Source organism: Chanos chanos, chromosome 7 (genome assembly GCF_902362185.1).
Source record: "Chanos chanos chromosome 7, fChaCha1.1, whole genome shotgun sequence".
Taxonomy (NCBI): Eukaryota; Metazoa; Chordata; class Actinopteri; order Gonorynchiformes; family Chanidae; genus Chanos; species Chanos chanos.
Window position 1 is genome coordinate 31,083,659 of NC_044501.1, and position 27,536 is coordinate 31,111,194.

The 27,536-nt window shown below is 41.6% G+C and overlaps 1 protein-coding gene across 1 annotated transcript in view; it reads left to right on the top strand.

Annotated features, from left to right (window-relative positions):
• Positions 1–27,536, top strand: part of dock11 (dedicator of cytokinesis 11) — a 71,473-nt gene that overhangs the window by 14,027 nt on the left and 29,910 nt on the right. Inside the window, exons 11-40 of the mRNA XM_030779521.1 lie at positions 310–450; positions 1,539–1,790; positions 4,779–4,901; positions 5,442–5,524; positions 6,097–6,219; positions 6,368–6,444; positions 6,568–6,752; positions 7,205–7,270; positions 8,953–9,045; positions 10,290–10,413; positions 10,668–10,801; positions 11,202–11,285; positions 11,536–11,625; positions 12,668–12,789; positions 13,040–13,109; positions 13,634–13,759; positions 14,714–14,785; positions 16,337–16,483; positions 16,883–16,966; positions 18,799–18,910; positions 20,790–20,971; positions 22,196–22,309; positions 22,495–22,570; positions 23,130–23,218; positions 23,566–23,680; positions 24,466–24,532; positions 25,752–25,799; positions 26,223–26,365; positions 26,825–26,940; positions 27,377–27,514. Of these exons, the coding sequence (XP_030635381.1) occupies positions 310–450; positions 1,539–1,790; positions 4,779–4,901; positions 5,442–5,524; positions 6,097–6,219; positions 6,368–6,444; positions 6,568–6,752; positions 7,205–7,270; positions 8,953–9,045; positions 10,290–10,413; positions 10,668–10,801; positions 11,202–11,285; positions 11,536–11,625; positions 12,668–12,789; positions 13,040–13,109; positions 13,634–13,759; positions 14,714–14,785; positions 16,337–16,483; positions 16,883–16,966; positions 18,799–18,910; positions 20,790–20,971; positions 22,196–22,309; positions 22,495–22,570; positions 23,130–23,218; positions 23,566–23,680; positions 24,466–24,532; positions 25,752–25,799; positions 26,223–26,365; positions 26,825–26,940; positions 27,377–27,514 (3,396 nt within the window). The remainder of the gene's footprint in view (positions 1–309; positions 451–1,538; positions 1,791–4,778; positions 4,902–5,441; positions 5,525–6,096; positions 6,220–6,367; positions 6,445–6,567; positions 6,753–7,204; positions 7,271–8,952; positions 9,046–10,289; positions 10,414–10,667; positions 10,802–11,201; positions 11,286–11,535; positions 11,626–12,667; positions 12,790–13,039; positions 13,110–13,633; positions 13,760–14,713; positions 14,786–16,336; positions 16,484–16,882; positions 16,967–18,798; positions 18,911–20,789; positions 20,972–22,195; positions 22,310–22,494; positions 22,571–23,129; positions 23,219–23,565; positions 23,681–24,465; positions 24,533–25,751; positions 25,800–26,222; positions 26,366–26,824; positions 26,941–27,376; positions 27,515–27,536) is intronic.

Genomic DNA, 27,536 nt, shown 5'->3' on the forward strand with positions numbered 1-27,536 from the left:
GATATTAGAAAGAGAACTTCGACTAAAATCATAATACAAAACTCGCAAAAAGAACAAAAACAAACAAAAAATAAATCAAAAATTATATAAGCAGTACTGAGGTGTTGCTTGTCTTTGTTATTTTTTTTCCTATGGGCAATTCAGTCATATACAGCTAATCTCAGTTTAGTTTACAGTACAGTACATGCTAATTTGCATACGTTACCGTGTTGACACTTGACCGAGTCAAGGTTACAGGCATCTACGATGCATTGACTGATGACAGTCTAATTAAATGACGCCCCCTCCTCCCTCCCCCCTGTTCTCCAGAGACTGGATTTCTCTGGCATTGAGCCAGACGTGAAGCCGTTTGAGGAGCGCTTTGGACGTCGACTCATGGTGAGCTGTCACGACCTCACTTTCAGCCTGCAGGGCTGCGTCAGCGAGAAGAATGACGGCGTCCTGACCAATGTAGGTGATAGCTCACATTTTCACACCATCCGTAACACGTAAATTAGGATTCTTGAAAAAGGCCTTAGACTAGGCCTGGAGTAATTAACACTCTGACTGGTTAATTTCCTATGTGGTTAATTTGCTATGTAGTGCCTGACTGATCGTAATCCTTAACTGTCAACTCAGCATGTACACATTAGGTGATGACAACGTATTTTAATAGTTACAAGTATAATCCTAAGTAATGTAAGCCGTAGTTTACAAATGCCGAAACCTGTTCAGTAAGCGCAAATTGTCCTTAAGTATGTATAATAAATATAAATGATAACAGTACATATCCATACAAAATATTAAACTGATGGGACTCTGCCATGAATGTTAATAAACTCTAAAGTTTTTACCTTTGCAGTTTAGCTCTACTGTGTATTGCCAAAGTAAAACTGCTGTAATCCAGTTGCAGTTTCCACTCTTGCCCAATCGATATTACTTCAGCTTTGACGCAGGCACTGAGATTGGCAATAAGGGTAATGTTTTAGGGAGGCATTTATGCTCTGGGATACATTAGAGTCTTCTGTAGTGTTTCTGAATATGTTGCATATCACAGTGGGTTTGTCTCTGATATAAGAGACAGTCATGAATATCTCAGTGTTCTGTGGTGTGTTTTAAAAGGCTTGGAAGAAAAATTTTGGCAGACTTTGGTGTGGTTTGGAACTTGTGGCACCCTCCCTCCCTGAAACACACGCACGCACACACACACACAAACACACACACACACACACACTCCCAAAATCAGACGTTCTTCACACTTCCTGGCAAGAGCAGGAATGGACTCGTGGGGAATCAAGCTTGTGTAGTTGCATAAGCTGTTGAGTTTCATAAAACTTATAATAATTCTATCCAAAAGTTACTGTGAAACATTCAGTCTTTATAGCCATAGAAAACAGTCTCAAACTATTAAGGCTGTAGTGAAACCTGATAAGACAGGGGTTATATCAAACAAAATATATACAGTGCAATGAAAGATTAGGTTTTCAGCATGTTGAAATGAAATATTACCATGTCTCACTAAGGAAAACACCACCTTTCACCTCTCACTCTGCGTCCAGGTGGAACCTTTCTTCATTAGCTTGGCTTTGTTTGACGTCGCCAAGGGCTGCAAGATCTCAGCGGACTTTCACGTGGATCTGAACCCTCCCTGTGTGAGGGAGATGCTAACAGAGGCCTCCCCGCTAACACCCACAGACCCCGAGGGCACAAATGGAGGAGGAGGAGGAGAAGGTGACAGGGTCAAAGGTAACAGCAATGGACTGCCCATACTCCAGAGGGTGCCTGAGTCTCTGCTCCGTTTCCCCACACAGGTAAGGGCACAATACCTCACAGTTTAGAATGTTCTGCAGTTAACACTGAATTCTGAATTCACTGAATTTTCGACGAGAAAACTGCAGAATAATTCTGTAGTAACCTAGTCACTAGTATTCTCACACAGAGTTGTGTGTGGACTCAAAGTGAATTAGTGAGCTTTGCAAATATTCCTAACCCACACTTTTCTTCTGCAATAGAATAAAAGTGATTTTTTTTTAAAAGGAAGCAGTGAGAGATAGGTCAAACAACATTTACTCTGTAACCAAAGAATATCTGATCATTTACTCAGTAACCAAAGAACATCTGATCATTTACTCGGTAACCAAAGAATATCTGATCATTTACCCGTTAACCACAGAATATCTGATCATTTACTCGGTAATCAAAGAATATCTGATCATTTACTCAGTAACCAAAGAATATCTGATCATTCACTCAGTAACCAAAGAACATCTGATCATTTACTCGGTAACCAAAGAACATCTGATCATTTACTCGTTAACCACAGAATATCTGATCATTTACTCGGTAACCAAAGAACATCTGATCATTTACTCGGTAACCAAAGAACATCTGACCATTTACTCGGTAACCAAAGAATATCTGATCATTTACTCGGTAACCAAAGAACATCTGATCATTTACTTGGTAACCACAGAATATCTGATCATTTACTCGGTAACCAAAGAATATCTGATCATTTACTTGGTAACCACAGAATATCTGATCATTTACTCGGTAACCAAAGAACATCTGATCATTTACTCGGTAACCAAAGAACATCTGATCATTTGTTGCTTCAGTAAGCATATAGTTATGAAAGCTTTCCTCTGCAAACAAACAAATAAATCAAAGGTTTATGTTTGGTGTGAAGTAAGAGGGTGCTTCCAGGAGCAGTTAAATCACAGCAGTTTGTTCAAGAAGGCCTGTGTCCTTAACATGTGTGGAATAAAAAAAAAAAAAGAGAGAGAGAGAGACATTACTCTCTACACATTACTGCTGAGAGGATCCCTCATTTCATAGTGGTGCAGAATAACGGATCGGGTGTCGGCACAGCGCATGCCTGTGGTCTTTACTGCACTTCACTGCGGAGGGCAGAAAACGGTGACCAGTCGGCTGATTCACCTTCCCTTCATCGATGCTTGTAAAGCCCTGGAGCTTTATGCTGACCCTGTCATATGTGCAAATCCCATATGGATTAGTGTGGCATGCACACACACAATACATGTCCCCTGCATGTTGTGTAACAACACCATCTTAGCGCAGAGAGGAGCACTTGAGAAAACGCTTTGGTATTTGTGGTTCTTAAGTAGCCTTCAATAAACTTAGCGAAGGCAGTTTTGCGGCAGACATTTTTCTTTTTACGATCCTTTTCACAGGAAACGGTTTGAAAATATAAATGTTTTTACAGGTTTTCAGAAAACCCAAGACTTAGCTTTAAAAAAATCAGGTTTTAGAGATGGTTCTTAGCAGCGTGGATCAATAACACAACACAGATTATTTGAGCCAGTGCGCGTCGGCGCTAGCGCGCGTTGGCGATATTTCACATGTAAATGTGAAAAGCGTGTCTGTCCAGGTAGCGCGAGGCCGAGGGCGGAGGCAGCTGGGGCTGTTAGCAGCTTTGTTCCGCAGCATCAGCTCTCTGCACTAAATCACAGCCCGTACAATGACAGGCCCCTGCCTGCACAGCCAGGCTGCTGGAAATATGACGTGGCTAACTGGAACTAGCACAGAACAGAGCCTGGCAACAAAACACAGCGCTTAGCGCGCGTACACGAACGCACGCACGCACACACACACTCACACAAACAGACTAGAGGATTGGAGACCTTAGAATAAGATTAGTGAAAAAGGGAGAAAAAAGAATTCTAGGGAAAGGAGGAGTAAAGATTTTGGGAAAAAAAAATGTTGTCTTATCAACATAAAATATAAATCTAACTTTTCCTGAAGCATTTCTTGGAAAGCTAGTGTGCTATTTAGCGCAATGCTACGCTAGGGCATGTTTTAGTGCACAGAGAAAGGAGGCTCCCTTGATCGCTGTTTGATTGCAGACTGACGGATGTAACATGCAATTTAGGTACTGCTGGGTGTGGCTCAGGAACGACCTTCAAACTCTTCCTAATCTCTCATAAGACACTGCTGTGGGCTGTGTGTGTTTGAACAGCCACTCTTAACAGCAAATACTGTAACAGCGGGGATTATTATTTTATGTGATGGTCTGAGTCAAAGTTCAGTCACAGGAAGCTTTTCCTGTGTTAAGAAAGCTGACAGATGTTCACAGGGTGTGTAAGACAAGTCATCGAGTATTACCCCCTGATTCATGTTCCATACTCAGATTAACACTGCTGTGCATGCGTGCGTGCGTGTGTGTGAGTGTGTGTGTGTGTGTGTGTGTGCACTTGTGTGGATTGTGTAAATATTTTCATTACACATCCCATTTTAACTACGTTTCAAACCATTTTTTGCTCTCCTGTGTATTTTGAGAGTCTACTCTTCTCCACACCCTGAGAAAAACAAAACAAAAACATTTAGGTGTGTGTGTGTGTGTGTGTGTGTGTCTGTGTGGTTGAAGAAAGCACTGGCCTATTCTCACTGTCCCCAAAATAGTGCTGGTTTCCCGCCGTAGCTGAGTGGTTGAGGCATATTAGTGCAGAGGCCATAGAGAAATGAGGCTTGATGACGTTTCATAAATAAGAGATGAAAGAGCACTGTGCTAGCAGGCAAAAACTTCCCTCCGTTAAAAAGAGTCGAATACCCGAAAAGGGTATTTTAAGCTCTATTAAACACAGAGTCGAAGCGGTAGCTTTTTTCTTTCTACTGTTTCTACCGTGCTTATGTCTAATTCTGCTAAGTTTATGCAGCAAAGATACGCTTACACCAGAATTTGGGATGAGAAGATCCCGTCGTTTTATGAATGTGTGATCTGTAACTGTGTTTGAGGAGTGAGTGCACTGTGAATCTTACTACACGTCTGTTCGTCGCAGGGCATCTTCTCGGTGACCAATCCCCACACCGACATCTTCCTGGTGGCCCGCGTGGAGAAGGTTCTACAGAACGGCATAACACACTGCGCAGAACCATACATCAAAACCTCAGACGTCAGCAAGGTCTGCTGCTCTCCCTCACTTCACTCACAGCACATTACAGACGAACGCACGACAGCAGACTCAGGCCCACAGTAAACACACCGCGACCAAACAGCGCTGTGCCCTCTCGAGTTGAAGAGGAGTCGCGTGGCCAGATCAGGGTTATGTTACTTTATTCCACCTAGATTCACCATCCAGATCATTTCCGATTATCAGATCAGCACAACTGTTCCACTGCCCCAGAATTCACTCTGTCTATTTCAGGCAATCGAAAAAAATAAATAAATAAATAACAGCAGCAGTCGTAAACTGTTTGTTTATTCCGCCACCCAGACTGTATCAGGCAAGCGATTTGTTGACTCCTATCTTAAACTTTTGGCGCTGTATAACAAGCATTCTTTCACTTGTTATCATCAGTAAATACAAAGTATCTTCCTGTTTTGACAAGCCTGAGAGCCAGTAAGGACACGTACGACGCGGAGAATAGATGAGATAGCATTATGCTTTGTATTTGACTTGATCTGTCTTCCATTGGTTTTTCTCTTCTCTGTGTTCGTCCAGACGGCTCAGAAGGTTCTGAAGGCTGCCAAGCAGACATGCCAGAGGCTGGGCCAGTACCGGATGCCCTTCGCCTGGGCTGCCAAGTAAGCCATGCCCCCTCTAGAGACTCCTGTGTGTGATGAGAGGGTTGAATAGACGAACGAGGCCTCGTGTCATGTGACTCGCTCATTCCATTCCATTACTGGAGATATTCTACCAGAATGTAGGAAGACACACAAGCACAAGAGATTTTTTTTGTGGAAAGTTATATTGTTCAAATTAAGCTTTCTGTTCCACACCTCAGTGTCTCACTGTTTATAGAAGTGCATTTGTGGTGAACTGCAGAAGTAGACGGGAAACTTTTAAAGGGTTAGCATGGGCTCAGTCACAGTAAAGTATAGATTGAGCATTTTTAAATAAAGGAGAGGGTTTGACTCGTTCATGCTTTCTTAGACAGTGAGGCCTTGTCCAACAGCAGTTGTAGAAATCATTTAAGATTCATTTTTAAACAGGTAAACATATTTTTATTGTAGTCTCCACGTTTGAATTAAGTTCATTTATGTTGAATGAAGTGTAATTAAAATCAAATATAACGAAACCTGGAAGTTGTTTTTTTTTTTAAGAACACATTTCCTTTCCTGACATTAAACGAACTGTTTGCTGTCGTGTGTTTAAGGCAGGTGTTTAAAGATGAACAGGGCAGTTTGGATATGGATGGCAAATTTTCTCCCCTCTACCGCCAGGACAGCAGCAAGATCTCGAGCGATGACCTCATCAAGCTACTAGCAGACATCAGGAAGTAAGTGTGATTGTGTGGAAGTGAGGTTTTTTTTTCTCTCTCTCTCTCTCTCTCGCTGTGTGTGTGTGTGTGCGCGTGTGTTTGTTTGGTGTTCAGCTGTAACATGACACATTAGAGATAACAAGCAGCAATCTGCTATTTTTCTCAGGCCAGAGAAGAGCAAACTGCAGATTATTCCAGGACAGCTGAATGTCACCATTGAATGTGTGCCTCCAGACCTCTCAAGTGAGTGTCTTCTATTTGCATCGTGTGGTTTTCTAATAACTAAAAACAAAACAAACAAAAAAAACGATTGATTTGATGATCCCCTCTAAGTCTGAAATTAAAAAATCGATCCGCCCTCTTCAGATTCGGTCACCTCCTCCTATTTACCGGTCAAGCCTTTTGAGGAGGGGTGCGAGAGGGTGTCCACAGAGGTCGACGAATTTGTCCCTGAAGAGGCCAAGTATCTCCAACCCTTCACAGTCTATAAACATCAGCTTTATATCTACCCCCAGCTGCTTAAATACGACAACCAGAAGACATTTGCCAAGGTGAAGCCACAGTGGAGTGGAGTGAAGCGCCTTTATTACAAATGACTTCCTTCTCCAGTTTCCTTTGTTTGAATGCCCCCAGAGTGAATGCACTTCAAAGTGATTTAGTTTGATGAAGGTTGTCGTCTATCAAATCTCTCTCAATCCGTGATGGCTACAATGAATGTGATACAAGTCTGTTGACTGCCTTGAGACCAGACACCACTGATGTAAACAACAGATTGGCTTACATTAGCACTTTGTCAGCCGCATTAAATGAATTGGAAATGCTAGGATACAGTCAGCTGTTTTGGCATCTTTTATCTGAGTTTTCACTCACTAGAGTCAGGAACACGACAAAGAAATGCAGCGTTTGTGAGAGTATTACAGCGAGGTTAAACTTTTCCAAGCACACATTTTTTTTTCCCTTTTCATAAACTGAAACTGACTTTGCTGTGTGTTACTCCCCCTAGGCAAGGAATATAGCTGTATGTATCCAGTTCAAAGACTCAGATGAAGAAGGGGCCAGTCCACTGAAGGTGAGCATGAAATCCAAGCTAGTGTGAAGTTCTGAAAGAAATCATTATCTTTGCCATTTTATGTCATGTGGTGTTTACCATTTTGTGTCATGTGGTATAATTTTGATTGTATATTGTATATCTAATTTCTTTCTGGTCTTACTAGGTGAATGAGTTTTGTACGGTACTAAAATTAGTATTGCGACCCACTGTTTGCTGATGAACACAGAGTAGCTAAAACTGAGCGTAAAGTACATATTGTTGAGTCTACAGAAGGAAGAGGAGGGAAAAAAGAGAAGGGAGAAATGGTGAGAAAGCCCGACCTTGCTGCTGGCAGCTGAGAAATAATGATCTCATGATCTTTCTCTTCCCTCCCCCCTTCATTCCCTGTGTATCCTCACATTCAAATAGAGCTCAAAATATTTGTGGGTAGAAACCTCCATAAACGCACACTGAAGTTATTTTTTCCACCAGACGGAGCGAAAGAGAGAGAGAGAGAGAGAGAGAGAGAGTGAGAGAGAGAAATGGAAGCTTGTTCACATAAACAAAGGCCTAGGGAAAGAAAAAAGTTTTTCTAACTAGCTTGAGACAATGCACAGAGAAACTATTAATATTTACATAGAGTTGATCAGATGCCAGGGATAAACCATCTCTGGAGATTTCATCTCCCTGAGTGAGGACATGTGGGGCTAGTAACGTTAGCATGGCAGCAACACTGGGTCCCAGGCGTTCTGGAAGAACTTACAAAGCGTTTATGAGCCTCCAGAATATTCTCAGGGTGCTGAATCCAAGAGTGTAGAGTTCACCAGGAGCCAAACCTGTCATCGCTGTTGTTGAATTTATGTAAACTGTAAATGGAGCAGTTTCTGCAGCCTGTGTGTGCATAATTCCCCTTGTTAGCTGTTAATTAGTTTCTTATTCTTGTATTCTGTCATAGGGTGCGTCTCTAGACAGTCTTGGCAATTTGGGCTGCCATAAGTCGTTAGTGTATTAATTAATGTGCCCGTTTGACTCGTGGACTTATCTTCCCGTTAGTGGGTTTAATCTGCCTTAGCTGATTACCCAGGAATTGTAAGCTGGTCTCTGGTCCGTGTTGCCAAAATCTGTGCCGTGCCCTCCGGACCTCGTTTGTTGGCCGAGATTTCCAAATCACATGCTCGGGCTTAGCGTTGGTCTAAAACTGCTCTTAAAGCACAGACCTGGTATCAGATTCGCTTCGGAGATTGCTTTGATTAAGCTCAGGGATGAGGATGAATGCGCTGATCCAGGGTCAGTGCCTAAAGGCGGTCCCTTTCTCACGCAGTGTCTAATCCTATGCCCTCCAGAGAGCTTTGCTGTGTCCAGTTCACAGACTAGCCATTTAATAACTAACTGTGTTTCAGATTTAGAGATTTAAGAGTTATCCCTAAACATTGATTTGGATTCAAGGTTGTTCCACTCAGTACCTTAATGCTGAAGCTCATAACATAGAAGTCAAAATGATCTTTTCTCTGTTAGGGCTTAACCATCTTTTCTGTTTTGTTAGTTTTTAATCTGTGTTAGAAGAACAAATGTAGGCAAACACACAGTGTATACACACCGTAATGATGTATACATCACTCGTACAGCTCAGTTACTTTTAAAATGCTCATTTGGTCCTTCTTACCAAAGTCTGCTGTTTCCCGTTGATAGAATGATGACTAATTTTAATGGCTCTGTTTCAGTGCATCTACGGCAAACCAGGAGAGCCACTTTTCACTAGCAGTGCATTTGCGGCGGTGTTGCATCACAATCAGAACCCAGAGTTCTACGATGAGGTCAGTCACTCGTTACCACGGCAATACCACTCAAGCCAACCTGCAGTAGAAATAGTCAAATCAGGACAAATCAGTAACCCTGATTGGGGAAATTTCTAGAAAACTTCACGCATTAAATACATGACTAATGTCATACAAATGTAAAATTGGAAAACAATTTGAACAAATTTCCACACTGTCATAAATTGTGATTTTTCGTGAGTTTTCTCCACTCAAGTGTTGTGATACTGTCTATGCTCTTGTGTACTGCCTGTAATCTTCACAAAATCTTAGAGTCTGAGAGTCAAGATTCTCCTTACGCTTGAGTAATAAGACATTAAGCCCTGCTGCCAGTAAGGAGAACATTCTGGAAAGGTGAATTAAGGGCAAGGTTATGAACAAGCGATTGAAAATGGGAAGCCATCTGGCCCATCTTGTGGATTAGACACCAGTTTGAAAGTCTTGTCTTTTCTCTTAGTGACAGAGAGAGGTTTCTTGTTTTTTGGGAGCCTTGTCAAAACAAAGGAGTCAAATGTTGGAGTACAGTTGTCACACAAGATTGGGAGTGATTTGGCACTCATGCCTCAGCAGGTCTTAAAAAAGATTAAAACTACAATCTGTGGTTAGTTTTGTACAATGCAACCCTTTAACTATTCCCAAAAAAAGAAGAAGAAGAAGAAAGTGAAGCTATTCTATCCTTTTTTTTAAATGTATATACTTAGACTCCTTCTAAATTTTTTAAATGGAATCACTTATGCGGCAGAAAGAAAATTAGCGAATGCCCTCCTCCGTCTCAGGGTTTTATAGCAGACTAATCTCAGAGGCTGATGATGTCATCATCTCTCACGTCATTCCTTCCGGCACAGGGCACTTGGGCAAAGATGCTGCCTGGCTCTGGTTCTCTGGACACAATGCCTTACTGCCACCTGGTGGTCATGTATAGAATTGCTTCCGCTGAAATTAGTGTTGTCTTTCTGACATAATTGTGCATTTTTGTGTTCTGACAGCATTTACGTAATTATTTCCTTCAAAGTTTAGACAAAAATGGGAATTTTATGCATAGTTAGAGCATATTTATACACAGGGGTTACATACCATGCTGAAATATTTTGTTACTGTGTGTTTGTTTATCATGAGTTTGCCTCAATATGATTTTGCATAGCGGTGGCGAAGTGGTCTTGAGGTTATGCAGGTTGTTTATAAATGTTTTGACGTGACATTCGTGGTTAGGCTGTGTGTGTTTATGTCTGACTTTCCTGATGTAGATTAAGATGGAGCTGCCTGTCCACATCCAAAAGAAACACCATGTGCTTTTCACTTTCTACCACATCAGCTGTGAGCCAAGCAGCAAAACCGGCACCAAAAAAAGAGAAGGGGTTGAGTCTCTGGGTAAGGCCTTCTCTCTCTCTCTCTCTCTCTCTCTCTCTCTGTGTGTGCGTGTGTGTGAGTTTATGTGACGCACACTCAGGTATAAAATGCGTGCTGTAAAAGATGTTCAGTTTGGTGTTTAGGAATTGTCTATGTGTCTAATATGCACATACTTTCATTTTTTTAGTTTTCTCTGTGTACATTATGACAGATTATGCTGCTCTGTTTGGCTATATGTATTAACCTAACGTAAACATTGTTGTCTGTATCCACAGTGGGCTACTCATGGGCTCCGTTGCTGAAAGACGGCAGGATGCAGTCTGTCGAACTGCAGCTTCCTGTCGCTGCTAATCTCCCCTCAGGCTACCTCTATGACAAAAACCAAGACTCCAAGAAGGTGAGCCAACAAGTTCATGCCACATTTTTTATCCAGAACAATGGCCAGAGTCCCTTTACAGTCACCTAAGGGCTGATACTCGACAGTGTTTTCTGGCCCTTCTGTACGATATCACCCCCGTGAGAAAAAAGATTAGCACCTTTATGTCTTTAGGACCACAGATGGTTTCAGTTCTGCACCTCTTTTCCCCAAAGTCCTGAATTCAATGTGTTAAAAAAAAACAAAAAAAAATTTGTCATTATCTAATTTATCTATCTTTTTTTGTCTGTGTATCAGTGAATTAGCTGATATTGCTGTGAGTATTTTAAAGAGTGGACTGTTTGAAGTGATTAGTGTGTTTTTTTTGTTGTTGTTATTGTTGTTGTTGTTGTTGTTTTAAACGGTCGTGTTGTCTGTGCCTTTCCTCTGACAGTCAGCTCCAGACATCAAATGGGTGGAAAATGGCAAACCACTCTTCAAAGTGAAGACCCATGTTGCATCAACAATATACACTCAGGTAAATCACTTTAGTATATGACTACTGATCAAACACACAGAGCAGTTTTAGCACCATGCTGTTCTCTTTTAAATGCCTTACGATGAAAGGGTTGTCCTTGTTTATAATGATAACTTACGTCAGAAAAGTGCCGAATGGTATCTCCTGACATTGATGTACTATGAGCAGATGACACTGATTCATGGGCTGATCGCAGCAATGTTACGTCATTTATCATCGTTTATCATGTTTGTTTGTTGTTTTGTTGTAGGACTTGCATCTTCACAACTTTTTTCAGCACTGCCAGCTGATGAGATCAGGGTCTGAGGGGAATCCAGCAGAACTTATCAAGTACCTAAAGGTGAGATACAAGCGCTCAGATCTAAAGGTTTAACCAAAAAAAACCCACGAGTGATATTTGTGACACAGCCATCATACACGTCAAATTATGTCATATCCGAGTGTATGAAATGAGGTCATGCAGTGATGTCTTTTTCTGAAATATTGGAGATTTGTAAACATAGTCATATTATGTTCTCTAATGGACCTTACTTGTCTCAGATGTATTGCAGTGCTCACTGTGAAACTCATGCATTTGATGACTCATTTTCTCACTGATTCAGTCGCTCTCATTCACTCGCACAATCACTCACAAACTCACTCATTCAGTCACTCTTTAACTCACTCATTCACTCACTCCCTAACTCACTCATTCTCTAACTCACTCATTCACTCACTCTCTAGCTCACTCACCCATTTACTCACTCTCTAACTCGCTCATTCACTCACTCCCTAACTCAATCACTCTCTAACTCACTCATTCACTCACTCATTCACTCACTCTCTAACTCACTCACCCATTTACTCACTCTCTAACTCACTCATACACTCACTCTCTAACTCAATCACTCTCTAACTCACTCATTCACTCACTCTCTAACTCACTCACCCATTTACTCACTCTCTAACTCACTCATACACTCACTCTCTAGCTCACTCACCCATTTACTCACTCTCTAACTCACTCATTCACTCACTCCCTAACTCAATCACTCTCTAACTCACTCATTCACTCACTCTCTAACTCACTCACCCATTTACTCACTCTCTAACTCACTCATACACTCACTCTCTAAATCACTCTCTAACTCACTCATTCACTCACTCTCTAACTGACTCACCCATTTACTCACTCTCTAACTCACTCATTCACTCACTCCCTAACTCAATCACTCTCTAACTCACTCATTCACTCACTCTCTCACTCTCTAACTCACTCATTCACTCACTCTCTCATTCACTCACTCACTCTTTTATGCACTAACACTCTCATTGACCCTCTTTTCCTCTTTACTCCTTTGCTCATTCCCTTTTTTTTTCCACCCCTCTGCTCCCTGTGTCAGTGCCTTCATGCGGTGGAGACTCAGGTCATCATTCAGTTCCTCCCCACGGTGCTGATACAGCTCTTCCACGTCCTCACCACAGCAAGCAAAGAACCACAAGAGATAGCTGTCAACTCCACCCGGTCAGTCTGTCTCCCGTCACTGCCATGACACTCGTGATAAAGAGATGGGCAGATGAATGCATGAACAGATGGGTAGTTAGATCAAAAATACTGGTTAAGGAGAACAATGTCATTGTTGATATTGGCCTTTGATCGCAGGCAAAGACCAGCATTAGTAGAGATGAGTAGAGTTGGTGGGCATCAGTGCTTTGTTTGTTTGTTTGTTCAGTACAGTGAGTATAACATGAGTAACACAGAGCTCTTCCCACAGGGTGATCATTCACGTCGTTTCCCGCTGTCATGAGGAGGGACTGGAGCACTACCTGCGTTCATTTCTCAAGGTGTGGAGTCAGTTTACGTAAAAGAACATAACATAAAACATTGGAAGGCATTTCAGAGTCAAGATCTCAAACAGATCCAAGAACTCATCTGTCCCAGTCACCACTGGCTTTTTAAATAGCTCAGTGTGATTTCTAAGCTGTGGTTATCGCCTTTTACTTTATTTTTTAGGATTTTTATGGACTTTTATGTTGCTTTTATTTATTTATTCATTTATTTATTTTATAGTGTATTTTTTCCACATGTAGTGTATTTTTTATTGTTGAGCGGCCTCTGCCGTTTGCACAACAAATTGCCCCTCGGGGACAGTAAAGATATCCTTGATCCTTGATTTTATTTACCTTTTGGGCTGTGTCGTGTCGCATTACAATGTACACTAGCGCATTTTATTGTTTCGTTTGTATGTCACATGAATCCAGAATCTTGAAGTGATGGTCACATCATATAATTGTCAAATAAGACAACAGACACTTCAGAGGAAACGTGCATTTAATACCTTTTTGGGTTTTTTTTTGGGCATCTACAGTATGTGTTTCAAACCAACAACACAGTAGCAGGCACGTCAATGACTACACATGAGGTCTTAGCCACAGCAGTCACTGCCATACTCAAACAGACTGCAGACTTCAACACCTGCAACAAACTGCTCAAGGTAAGCACCGTCTGTGAGTGTGTGTCCGTGTGTCTGTGTCTCTGTGTGTGTGTGTGTACTCTCTCAGTTGTATTTTGACCTCTGTAAGGATTTGTTTAGGCTTGAACATATCTAGATCATATTTCTGTCTTCATTTCTGTTTTTTATGTGCGTGTGTGTGTGTGTGTGTGTGTGTGTTTTACTTCATTTCAAGCTGATGGAGCAGTAATTGCATATCCCTTAGGAATGGGCCCTCTGTTTCATCCTTTGCATGAAAAGTTATTCCCGCTCTGCATGGCAGGTGGCGGTATAGAGGCATGTTGGCTCAGCACACTCAAACGGAAATGTTTTTTTCCCGGTTGTCTTCTTTGCTTTTTCTCTATCCATTCTTAATGATTTAACTTTAATCGTGGGCAACAGGGAAACAGATTGTGCAAAACTAATATAATGCTCGAAATAACCGTCTTCAAGTTATTAAAATGTTCTCAAAAATGTGTCAAGATGATCATAACAGTCAAATGATGTGAAGCTCCTTGTCATGTCTTAACACAAAAAATATTTCTACCCTCTTAACTTCTTTGACCTCTTCTTAACTTTAGCTTCAAGTCATTAGAGTTGTGGTTTTCCCTTGAGGGAATTATTACAGTTTTTTTTTTTATAGTTTCCAAACGGGGATGACTCAGTCATTCACAGTTTATATTGCTGTACGGCATATGCTTACCCCGTACATACCGGCATGAATGAGTCCAGAAATTCACTAGAGGGATATGTTTTCACCGCTGTGGAAATACCCAAGCAGTTAGGAAGGTTTCTTCATGTTAATAGCCAAAGCAGGACACCACACACAGAATTGTATTCTGACCCTGAGACTCAGGTTGGAGCATTTTGACAACGTTGTCGTTCTAGTGTATTCGTAGCAGGGTATTTATGGCTCTGTTTACCCAGCTTAGTGGTTCTGTTCTCTTTCTCGCACAGTACTCCTGGTTCTTCTTCGAGACCATGGCCAAATCAATGGCACAGTATCTACAAGAGGGGAACAGAATGAAGGTTTGTGTGTGAAGTCTTTGTTGTACCATGACAAAAAAAAAACCAGTAATGTCCTTAGACAGCTTATGCCACATGGGTAACCAAAAACACTGCAATAACAAACTAACTAACCAACAAACACACGCGCACGCACACACACACGCACACACACACACACACACACACACACACACACACATTCAAGTGTAGCTGTGCAGGCAGGCAGATTCATCTAACCTGAGCAGGGTGTGCAGTTTCCCTTCTCTTTAAATGTTATTAACAGTTCATTTGTTAGCCATGCATTCGTTGAATATTCTGTCCCTCAAACACAGAGCGCTATTCATTTAGAAACTTTGCCCCAACTACCATGTCGGTGCTCACTGGGGGCTTTTTGCTGGAGGTAAAATTCCAGAACTAACCAGAGTATGCAAATAGCTTTCTCCTGTTATCTGTAGTTCGCTTGACTCTGTGGTTTGCCCCTTTCCTGAAAGGTGTGTTCACTTCCTCATCCGTAAGACGTATGCTGCATAACATTACTCGGCTCAAACTTAAGACGCATTCGTTTAGGAGTGCCACACGTATTCTTCGGGTTACATGTGCCTCTTAGTCCTGTTCTGCTAAGTGTATTTAGTGTAATCTTTGGCACCCATACATCATTTTCAGAGGAAGCTAGAGTCTTATATCATTACGTTTCTGGGTTTGACAATAGAAAGTCTGGTGTTTATCTCGGGGACTGTGTTTTATGAACACAGTGGCCGCCTTTCCACCAGGCTGATTATTTCCGTTTAAATTCCTCCACATTACTCATACCGTTAAAGTTTCAAGTTCATCTAGAACCCAGTCAAGTGTGCAATAGGTGCTGACCCAGTTGGCAATTACAACTAATACAATAATAATACAAAAGAAAATATACCAGCAAAAAGACAAAATAATGACAACAAAAGCAGGACGAGGGAGGTGGCAATGAGGATGGGTCGGCTCATTTAAGGTAGTGTTGCGCAGTGGCAAGGTGACACAGTGAGGGGTCCAAGAGAATAGAATTAAGCATGCCCACATTGGCTGACGCATTCGGCCCCGGTCAGTAAGACAACTGACCACACAGATAGCGCTCATTTCCCATCACGTTGCACATTGCATCAGTCTGGAAGGTTTCACACCGCTCTTAGTCTGCTATGACCAAGGCTGGTTTCAGATGTGTCACAGGAAACATATGTTAGCCTCATTTGCCCCATCTGAGCTGTGAAGGAAGCAATCCTTAGACGTGGGCCCACTGGGTAATCTGGTGAGACGTAGACTTATGAGCAGCGGTGATGGGGAGGAAAGGAAGGGGAGGGAGGAGGGGAGGGGGTTGGGGGAGGGCGGAGTAGTAAGCTGCAGTCACTCAAGCAGAGCAGAAAATTTAAGAATAAGGAACAGAAAAAGTTTGCTCTTTCACAAAAAAAAAAAAAAGAAAAGAAACCCTTTGAAAAATCCTGTCTCGTGAAACACTCCAAGCTCTTAAGGTGTAGAGAAATCCAGGTGAAACCTCGTAACAGGTTTTTACCGCTGACCATCTCGTCACTCTCCATTTAGATGCCTCGCGCCCAGAGGTTTCCAGACTCTCTCCATCAGGTCCTGCAGTCCCTGCTGCTGTCCATCATGCCTCACATAACCATCCGTCACGTGGAGATTCCAGAGGAGGCCCGATGCGTCAACATCAGCCTGGCCAGCTTCATCAAGGCATCATCTGGCGATAATAACATATTTTTTCAAAGTCTTAACCCAACCTAAATTTAGCTAATGTCTTATCCAGAACTAACCCAAAGGATTGCCAGTTCTTCTTCTGGGAAGCTGTGCTTCTTGCAGACCTGATCTGACATTTGAGCTCTTTAATGATCAAAACCGGTTTGAGTAGAGTTTAAGACAGTATGTCTGTCCAAACCCTGACTCTCCTGGAGGGAACTGGCTCTTCTTTACTACGGTTATTATTTCAGGCATTTCCAAGGTATTGTTTGTACTACTTAAAAACAGGATTAGTCTCGCATGATTTTTGTCTTAACTGTGTATGGCATAAAAACATTTGAATCAGCTTTGATGATTTCTATGAATGGGATTTACAGATGTCTTTTCTCTCCATAGCGATGCCTAAGTTTCATGAACAGAGGATTTGTCTTTAGCCTAATAAACGACTATATGTGTGGATTCAGCCTCAAAGATCCTAAGGTATGTTCAAACAACAGAGTTATCATATGTCTTTAGTATGTCTTTATAGCATGCTCTGATCCGGTACAGCAAAACATCTTTCAGGAACAGACGTCAAGAAAGGCGCTGCTTTATAATGCCTATATAGTCACTGCTAGGCATATTTACAACATGGTTATGAAAAATGAGTGCCAGGATTCCCATTACTTTTATTCAGCAAGTCTACTGGGCCCTCATATTTACCTGTGGTGGTCAGGTTCATAGTATTATTATTATTATTATTATTATTATTATTATTATTATTATTATTATTATTATTATTGTTGTTGTTGTTAGCCCTTGTTGTATTAAGTGTTTCCAATAGCTATTACTGGGAACAAATTAAGCTCCGTAGTCCACTGTAACTGTTACAACTGTGTAGGTAGCAGTTTGCACAGTGTAGTTATATGCTCATTTTATGAGAAAAATAGCTATGCAAAATTATGGTGTGATATAAAGCAGATCCATTATCATGTGTTGTTGTTGTTGTTGTTGTTGCTAGAAAAAACAATAGCACTAGTGTTATATTTTAAGGGCGTCTGCTTTCGCGTGTGAGCGAATATCACGTCGTCCTATGTTCCCTTTGTTACCTGGAAACACACACAACACGCACACTCAGCCTTTTTCCAGGGGGTTATTTTCATTTTATGGTCATATCAGTGCCATCATATCATAGTACAATTCAAACCGATAGCGTCACAAAGCAGACTGATTCTGTTTGTGTGTTCCGCATCCCTTGTTTTGCACAGGCAAATGCAAACTAGCACTCCACGCCCAAGTCACCTATCAGCGTGCCGCTCAGTAAACACAGCAAACAGCGTCCTCGTGGCTCGTCTTCGTCCGTAAAGTTGCAAACGTCGGGGTGCTTAAAAGGGCCTCTGAAAATCGAGTATTTTTAATACCATAATCAGTGATGCACAGGGACCACGCTACGCTTCTCAGACCGTCGCTTTTGGCTACAAACAATACTAAAGCCATTTCTGGAAGCACTTTCACTAATTCTCACAGTAAACTCATTCTTTCTGATACTTCAGAAAGAATATAAATGTTTACTGTAAACGTAAACTGTACTTGTTTACACACTGAGGTTCAGTATGTTGGGAGGATTTGCCCAGTGGAGAGATTGCAGAGGTCAAAGTGTAAGTCTCTCTGTTCAAGCACTTGTTGTCGTCCGTGATTTGGTAATGGTTGTTAAATATTTAGACTTTGCTCCTGCTCCATGTATAAGTACAGGAAATGGCTCTCCCTGACCTGTAAGTCCCTTATCATCATAATTCATTAAGATACAAAATGTCGCCCATATGTAGCTCCTGTCTGTCTAGGGCCCAAAGTCTCTTCTCTCCCTTATCACAAGTCGTTGCGACGTGTTCATAGCAGTTCCTCTGGAATTGGCCCTGTTGTATGGCCCTTTTCTTATCTTTGGTGCATGTACTTTGAGAAAGCGCATAGGTGTAATATATATTTATACAAGGGGACTGATGTCTTTTGGCCTTTCGAACGAGATTGTATTAATCTTTTACGCGAAAAAGTGACGACATTTCTGTGAGCTCAGCTGAAGCACCATGCAAACAGTTGAGCTGTTATGATCTTGACTAGTGGTGACACTTTGTCCTTTGTCATTGGCATGAGATGAGCCAAAACTTTGAAAGCGTGAAATTGCATTTAACTACTGTTTTGGCCCTGTCACAACCTGCTAGAACATCATATTTTTTCTGTCTAATAGTTTAAATTATTCATCTCTACAGCTGTTGATATGCCACAATAACATATACCATTGATTTTTTTTTTTCTTTCTTTTTTTTTTTTTTTGGCAGGTGCTGACAGAGATGAAGTTTGACTTTCTCATGACTGTGTGTAATCACGAACACTACATTCCTCTTAACCTGCCCATGGCTTTTGGCAGAACCAAGCTACAGAGAGTGCAGGGTAGGTTTTCTTTTTCTTTTTTTTTTTTCCCTCAGTCTGACACTTCCATGTCACTGTTATCATGGCTGCCCCCACCCCCTCCCCCCAAACTGCACCCACCTGCAGCAGAAAGCCTCCATACACACCCCCCACCCCGCCCCCTGCTTTGGATATCACCCTTATTCTCACCTCCAGACCCCAACTAACAATTTGCCAAATACTCTTTACGTTAAGTTGGACAGAGTACCTGTGTAACTGTTAGTGCCATTGTGTTTGCAGGTCGTTTCAAAAGCTGGTAAAACCCTACAATTTATAATCCATAGCAGTTTTTGTTTTTGTTGGAAGTGCCCATTCAGCAGTGCCTGTTGTGTAAGACATGTTGACATACAATTTTACAGAGACAATTTGAAAAGATAGAGACAATTTGTACGTTTTCAAATGTAACCAAATTCATATCCACACACTGCATCGCTACAATACACAGGTATGGCTGTGTCTTAATGTAAAACAATCACATATTGTGGTCCTAGCACAGTCAATGGACAAACTCACTTTACACTTGTTAGAAAAAAAGGTAACATTACAAAACAGGTCATATTTAGCGGATATTAAAAATGATGTTGCGTAATCCCACGGATTATTCTGGCAACGATGCATGTTTATGCTCATTTTGTTTCATTTCTCTTTTCTGTTTGTATTTTTCGCTCGTGGTCAAGATTTTATTTCGTACGCGGCAGAGTGTTTTGGCGTCATAGGTAGGTGATGCCGACCAACATTTTAAAAACCACTTTCGCCTCGTCTGGAGCAAGCATTAACCTTTAACCATAACTTCACTAACTGGCCTGGCTAGCCATTTCCCCTGCTACACTCATTAACCTTGAAGTTCGCTACCTGACATTGCACCTCACATCCGTAGGCTTCCATTCATAGTATGCTCTGTGTTGTCAAAAAGCACTTCGCCGTCAAGTTGGAAAAGATTGGATTTCTGATGTGGGAGACAAAAGTAGCTTTTCAGGTTGGGGCTGAAACCGCAACTACCTTGTTCTGTTTTGTTTTATTTTGTTGTTTTTTTTTTTTAACCATTGAACTGTTTCTTTTTTTAGTTTGTTTTGTTTTCTGTTTGTTTGGGGGTTTTTTTTTTTCTTCTTCTTTTTCTTTTCTGGCCCCTGAGCTGAGCCGTATGAGTGAGGAGAATGTTAAATGAAATTTCTCACGTGGGGCCAAATCTTGGGTTTGTTTTTTCACCAGATGATAAATCAAAAATGCAACATGTTCAAATGGAGGAGCCCTGCCTTGTTACTGACTTTTGAAGAATTTGAATCAAACTGGGAACAGACATTTACTCTAACTGTACAGTACTGCTTCTAAAAACAGAGATAGATACATGAATTCCTTACTTTCCTTCCCTCTCGAATATATTTTTTAAATGTAACCCAAGATTTGTGTGCTCTCCACATAAACTTTTTTTGTCAGTTTGTGTTGTCTCCACATGTCCCTCAGTTTTGGTCTTCATTTTACAGTCTCAACAAGTATGAGAAATCTCAACTGACAGTTATCATGCGCATATGCTTTGTATGATGCTGTGTCTTTGTGATGGATGCAAAGTGATGTCTTCCACAACCGTTATGAATGATTTATTCGATTCTGTTGTTATCTGATATGTAACATGTGTTTGCTGTTTACACGCGGACACCTTACATACACGCAGACGTCTGTCATACGTACTATTCTGTTAAAAATGCATGAGATGCATTTTGGTTGCCTGACAAACAACAAAGATTGTTTGTGTTTATTTTTCCTATATGAAATCTCACGTAAGCCAGTGTCATAGATCTCCTTTTGTGATGCACGACGCGTTTCTGTACCGGCCTCGGTGACGTACTTACATACTTCATTGCAGACCAGAGCTTGGAGTACAGCCTAACCGAGGAGTACTGTAAGAACCACTTCTTGGTGGGTTTGCTGCTACGGGAGGTGGCAGAGGGATTGCAGCAGAGCCCAGACATCCGTCAGTTAGCCGTGGCCGTGCTGAAGAACCTCATGATCAAACACGCTATGGACGATAGGTACCTGGCCTTCAAGGTGAGACGGCCCTCTGAGCAAAAAAAAATCACCAAAGATTTCAAATCGACCGGAAAAGAAAAAAATCGGGGAGAGGGAGAGAGAGAAAGAGAGACAGAGAGAGAGAAAGAAACAGAGAGAGCGAGACATAGTACAGGTAACATGAGGGCACAGTGGACAGAAGCGGAGCGGTCTCACAGGCCAGGGTTTGGACAGCCAGACCGCGCACTGTGAGAACCAGGTTTTGGGCTGGTTTGCCACCGTGGGCGGTGACCGAGGGGAAAATCCCACAGTTATCCACAAAAATGCCCATTTTGACCCCTTCTTTTTCACTCTCCCTCTCCCCATGTGTGTAAATGTGTGTGTGTGTGTGTGTGTGTGGGTATGTTTCCAGAAGAGTAGACTTGGGAGAGGTTTGTTCTGTTTATATGCTGACATGTTTCACAATCCCGAGGTCTGTAATTCCCACAAAACCTACTTTTTCACACTCCGTGTTCAATTCTCTTTTTCTCAAATCCTGTTTGGACTAAGTTGATGTTAGCGTGACATCAGGAACATAGGCTGGCTGTCGTAAATTCAAAGCATTGGAAAAGCCCATGCAAATGGGGGAAACTTAAAACCCCATATCCTGAGCTGAGTAAATAACCCTTAGATAGCATATACGGTGTCAGCCAAGATAAGCCGTTTCTGTTATGCAAATGTCTGATCCCATTCAACGTGCATACACCTCGAGACTATTGTCCGCGCTCGCATATTTCCGAGCCAGGATGAGCCATATTTCCTTTGTTTACAGTTGAGATAGTCCTAATATAGATATCGTTTTGTCCTGCCGTCTCAACGTCAAAATAACTCCGACTAGATCAACTCAGACGTATAAACACTGTATGCAGTGAAAACATTTTGCCAGAATATCTCCATACCAAAGCTAACTAATGTTGGGTTTATGAGTTGTCACACATTAATCGGTGAGTGGTGAGTTAAGCTATCTTTTGGAATTATAAGGAAGAAAAATGAGTAATATTACCGTATCATTGGCAAGTCTAATAACATATTTTGCGTCATGACCATGTCCATAGACGGTTGTCCTGAATGTCACGATGGGTGTGCGCGTGTGTGTGGGTGTGGGTGTTTGTGTGGTTTTTTTAATAAAAGAGTGAAATTTTAATAAAACGTTTAATATGTTTTACCATTTCCAAGTTAACACTAGTTTGCACTTTGACTTATTTTTCTTTGTGCTTGTAACAGAACCAACAAGCCCGCATCTGCTTACTGTACCTGCCGCTCTTTGAGTTGCTGTATCAGAACCTCCAGCGGCTCAGCGTGCAGAAACAACCCCTCAGCTCTGCCCTAGGCTTCTCTGTGAGCTAAGGAATCATTTTACACCTGATAATATTCTGTTTTTTTCTTTTTTTTCTCTCTCTACTAAATAAATACCATTTGATGACTGTGTTGTTGTTGTTGCTGTTGTTGTCGTTGTGAGTGTGATTTTATTTTCATGACTGTTGCTTATTTGTATAATGAACATAATGTTCCTGACCCCTCAGGGCAACAGAGAAGACTCGTCATTGGCTGGCTCCTCAGACGCCCGAAGAGCCAGTGCTATCATTGATAAGGAAGCGGGTGAGTAAGCCACAGACTGGGGGGACAGTGTTTTTTCAAGGTGTTTTTTTTGCTTGTAAATGTGTCTCACTCAAAGGGTTTTTCGGGCTGGTTCAAATAAGTGTGTGTGTGTTTGTATGTGTGTGTATGTGTGTGTATGGGTGCTTGTTTTGTGTGTGTGTGTGTGTGTGTGTGTGTGTGCATGGCTGCTTGTTTTATGTGTGTGTGTGTGTGTGTGTGTGTGTGTGTGTGTGTGTGTGTGTGTGTGTGTGTGTGTGTGTGTGTGTGTGTGTGTGCACGGGTGCTTGTTTTATGTGTGTGCGTGTGTGCGTGTGTGTGTGTGTGTGTACACGGGTGCTTGTTGTGTGTGTGTGTGTGTGTGTGTGTACACGGGTGCTTGTTGTGTGTGTGTGTGTGTGTGTGCACGGGTGCCTGTTTTGTGTGTGTGTGTGTGTGTGTGTGTTCGCACGGGCGTGTGTGTATACACGGGTCCTTGTTGTGTGTGTGTGTGTGTGTGTGTGTGTGTGTGTGTGTGTGCTCGCGCGTGTGCGTGTACGTGCGTGCTTGTGTTTCCAAGCAGGTGTTATTTCTCAAAATGGGCATGTAGTGAGAAGAGAGGACTCGAGAAGTTCATTGTTTACAGACCCTGGAACAGCAGACAGTAACGAGGTTAGACAGAGAGCTGTAAATCTTTTCCCCTCTCCTCTGAGCCAAACCTCCTCTCCCTCACAGGAGCACAACTTTTACTACTTAAGCACAAATGCATCCAGTCTCTTCCACAGCTCTCCAAATCAGGATTTCCATGTTCAGAATACTTTTTACCCTGCTGTATTTGTTTATCTCTTTCCTGAGCTCTCTCATCTATTTACACTTCCTTTAAAGTCTGTAGTCAGCTTAGCTACTATGAATCATAGGAAAAATTGCCAGACGTTCTCAGATACATAGAGGAACAATGCGTTACGTGTCATAAATGGAATTAATGTGAACTTACATGCTGATATGATCTTGACCCGTAGTTGCACAGACGCGGTTCCACGATGAGTACCCTGCCGTCCGTCGGCCGCCTTGGCCAGTACGAGGTGAAAGGACTGCTTTTGTGTTTCCTACACATTGTAAGAACAGTGTCTGAAGGTCAGTATTCACTCAAATGAATCTGTTTGTTTAATCACTTTGGTGACATAACTAATCTTGTTTTGTTTTGTCATCTGTCAGAAACCATATTACTATTTCATATTGCAAGTTACACTGGCCACACCAGAGATGTGACATTGTACTGTAGTGTCATTATCTTGTAATGGTTTTTTTTTTCCTGTTTGTTTGTTTGTTTTTTCGCTATAGAGACCAAGTCGTGGTCACTGTAAAAGAATGTGTGTACTCTAGCAGTCTGTTACGTAACACCAGTCATGTAGGGCGTTTCCTGCATTTGTCTTTAGTTCTCTATTGTTTGGCTGTGCCCTGATAGCCATTATCCAAATAAAAATATGTAGGTGACCTAGATAGAGACAGAAGCACAATGGAGTGGACCATTCAGTTGTTAGTTCCTGAAGTACCCCTTGCACCAATTACATAATTAGAGTTGATTTGAAACTGAAATAAACTGCTCTCTTTATCAGTTAAAGGAGACATCTTAGTAACTGCAGGAGTGCGCCCCTAAAGCGGTAGCAATAACCACAAATAGCGATAACAATAGCAGAATTTTTAGAAGTATTCTGACAGCCATCATGCAATATATATATAAATATTTGTATTTGATATGCTTAATATGTAGTGGTTTGTCATCCGATGGATATCATAAATGTTTATCAGGTGAATGTTTGGTGTGGGATTTATTAAAGACTGAGAAAGGTTGTTAGAAGGAGAAAGCCTGTATAAGTCATCCCCCCCCCCCCCCCCCCCTCTCTCACTGACCTCTTTAGACACTCTGCTGGCCTATTGGAACAAAGTGAACCCGCAAGACATCATGAATTTCCTCAGTCTGTTGGAGTGAGTTCATTAACACATACTTTTTTCTTCTTCTTTCATAAACACAACATTTTGTATCTTATTACAGCATGACTTTGTAAACCAAAACTATAATGTCAGTCCCAGCTGACAACATTACTTGAAAAGAGCAGATTCTGCACTGCAGATGTTTACTGTTAGAAGGAGAGATTGCAGTTTGGAAACCTCGTAATTTGGAATAGGTTTTGAAAATAATTACAGCTTTGTTGTCACAGCTGCGCAGGCATGTAAATGAAATACGTAAAGCAATTAATAACTACAGCACTTCCAGCACCAATTGTTTTGTTTTGTTTTGCTTTTTCATTTATCAACTCAAGGATCAGGATTTCTTCTATCAAGCAATAACCAAAATTTCCTCCAAAATAAGGGTCAAAACACACAGTGACCTCGTTGTGTCTCTGAAGGACTGTTGGCCAATTCGGCCTAAAGATAGAAACAGCGCTGTGAGAAACAACTTTGGCTTAAATCATTTTTAAAGAAATCTCACAAAGTCTCTCTCAATTCTGAAGCACAGTGAACAATGAACCTCTCCATGGTAGTTTTGTGGAGCTGTCATGAAAGCGTTGTTCAAAAAGTCATTTAATGTCATTTTGAATATATCCATAATGATTCGTATCGATTAAATGAGTTTGTCAAAGCTGGTCAAAGACAAAATAATCTGAAATTGTGTACAGAGTATCTTAAACAGTAATAGATTATTAGGAGACTTAAGACCAAATCAAGGACTCAAAGCTGTACAATAGCCAAACTAAAGCAGTGTCACCTCATTACAACATTTAATGAATCACCACTACAAATATTTCATACATGTTAACATGGTTTTAATTAGCCCCAGCTGAATCAGACAAACCTAAGTATGTGTCCAGTGGCTATGAAATAAATGAAAGAGGGATTACAGTGGAATTTCAGCTCCAGACGTTGCTTGAGAAAGTCCCTGCCACTGGATGGCTAATGGCTAGTCCAACTAGATTAATCATTGTTTGGTATTGCGGTTTTGGCATTTCGAGGCTGAACTGTGCAGTTACATCTTTTAGTTAAAAACTCGTTTAGCTGGTTCTAGTACAGCAAAAATCAATTGCTTTAATCCTCATATTTTCGACCTTGCCCATTCAAGCTTAGACTTGTACCTTGTGTCTCCTTTTACTTTTGATAAATGTTGACTTTGTCCCAGTAATGCCCACGGCTGTTGACTTTCTTGCAGGATATGTCTGGTACAATTCCGGTATATGGGAAAAAGAAATATTGGCAGGTATGTTTTTTAAGGCTCTGAATATAGTTGTTTTTTTACCGGCAGGTCGGCAATTATTGACTCTAGAGTCCACACACAAGACATATCACGTCTCTGTTGTTAATGTTGGAGTAATGTGTGCAGTATGTTTTTGCAAAAGCTATAAATATTCATCACACATATTTGTCCCGTGACACAGACACTGTAGTGTGTATTGTGGCCCGGTGAATAAGTGATGTCAGGACTAATGATGATGTAAGGCTGATAAAGAGATACATGAATCCTCAGTGTCACATTGTCAGTGTTCATCCAACTTCATGTTTCCTGACAGGAGCTTTTTTTTTTTTTTTTTCAAAATGATTTAATGTGCAGGTCATTGCGTGTGCAGTGGCATTACTGGGAAACAAGGTCCTACAGAATGTGTACCTATGTTTGTATTTGCAGAAGCCAAGAGGCCTGGGTGTCCAAGGTTTTCTCCTCTGACAGGAAGGCCCAGACAATGCCCGTGATGCGCAGTCGGGCAGGACTCATGCAGGCTCGAATCCAGCAGTTTGGCACCATGGATTCTCCACTCACCCTAAACACTGGTACTCAAATTCCACTCATTGCACTCTGTGACCCTCTGGAGCTCGGTTATAAGAATGGGTTGATACGCTAAAGTAGCTAAATAGTTGCAGTCTGTCAAACCGTGAGATATGAAAGTGAACTGTTCCACTGTGTGTGTGTGTGTGTGTGTGTGTGTGTGTATGCGCGCGCACGTGTGTGTGTGTGTGAACGCACACGTGTGTGTGTGTGCGTGTGTGCACGCGCACGTGTGTGTGTGTGTGTGTGTGTGTGTGTGTGTGTGTGTGTGTGTGTGTGTGTATGTGTGTGTGTGTGTGTGTGTGTGTGCACACGTGTGTGTGTGCACGCGCACGTGTGTGTGTGTGTAAGCTATGAGCATAGTAGCCCAGTTATGTAATGCGTTTCTTATTAGTAGACAAAGAGTATGAGTGGTGGCCATCTTTGGGAACGGAAACATGAACGACATCCCTCGTTTGACACAGGTGTCGGACCCTCTGAGGTGGAAATCAATCACCAGGCCCTGCTAGAGGGCAACATCTCCACTGAAACCTCCCTCACAGTACTGGATGTCCTTTCCTTCTTCACACAGAGCTTTAAGGTATGAGCTTACATATACACACACACACACACATTGCATTTGTGTGCATTTGTGTGTATTGTTATTGTTTAAACAATAGCACGTTTTCATTTAAACATTTCGTTTACACAAAAACATCCTTTTAATAACGCTCACACACGCGCACACGTTCAAACGCAAACACGCGCACACACCCATACACATGCACACACACTCTAGACAGCCAGTCTAAAGCCACAAAGAGGTTGGGCTACTTTCTGTCTCTCATATGTGAAGATTCAAAATATTTACTTGATTATTAGATTGAAGTTTTATTCAGTATCAGTTGCAGTAACACCTAATTTTTGATGTGTGGGTTGTTGTTTTTTTTATTATTATTATTACTGCAGTTAGATCACTGCCAGTCCACCTGTTTGGCTGGTTGGTTTATTAAATGCTTATTATCTCATATTCACAGAACCAGTTGTTGGACAACGATGGACACAATGACCTAATGAAGAAAGTCTTTGATATTTACCTGACCTTCCTGAGGGTCAGTCAGTCAGAGGCTGCAATCAAACATGTCTTTGCCTCTCTCAGATCATTCATTGGCAAGGTAGAAAAAGAATATCTGCAAG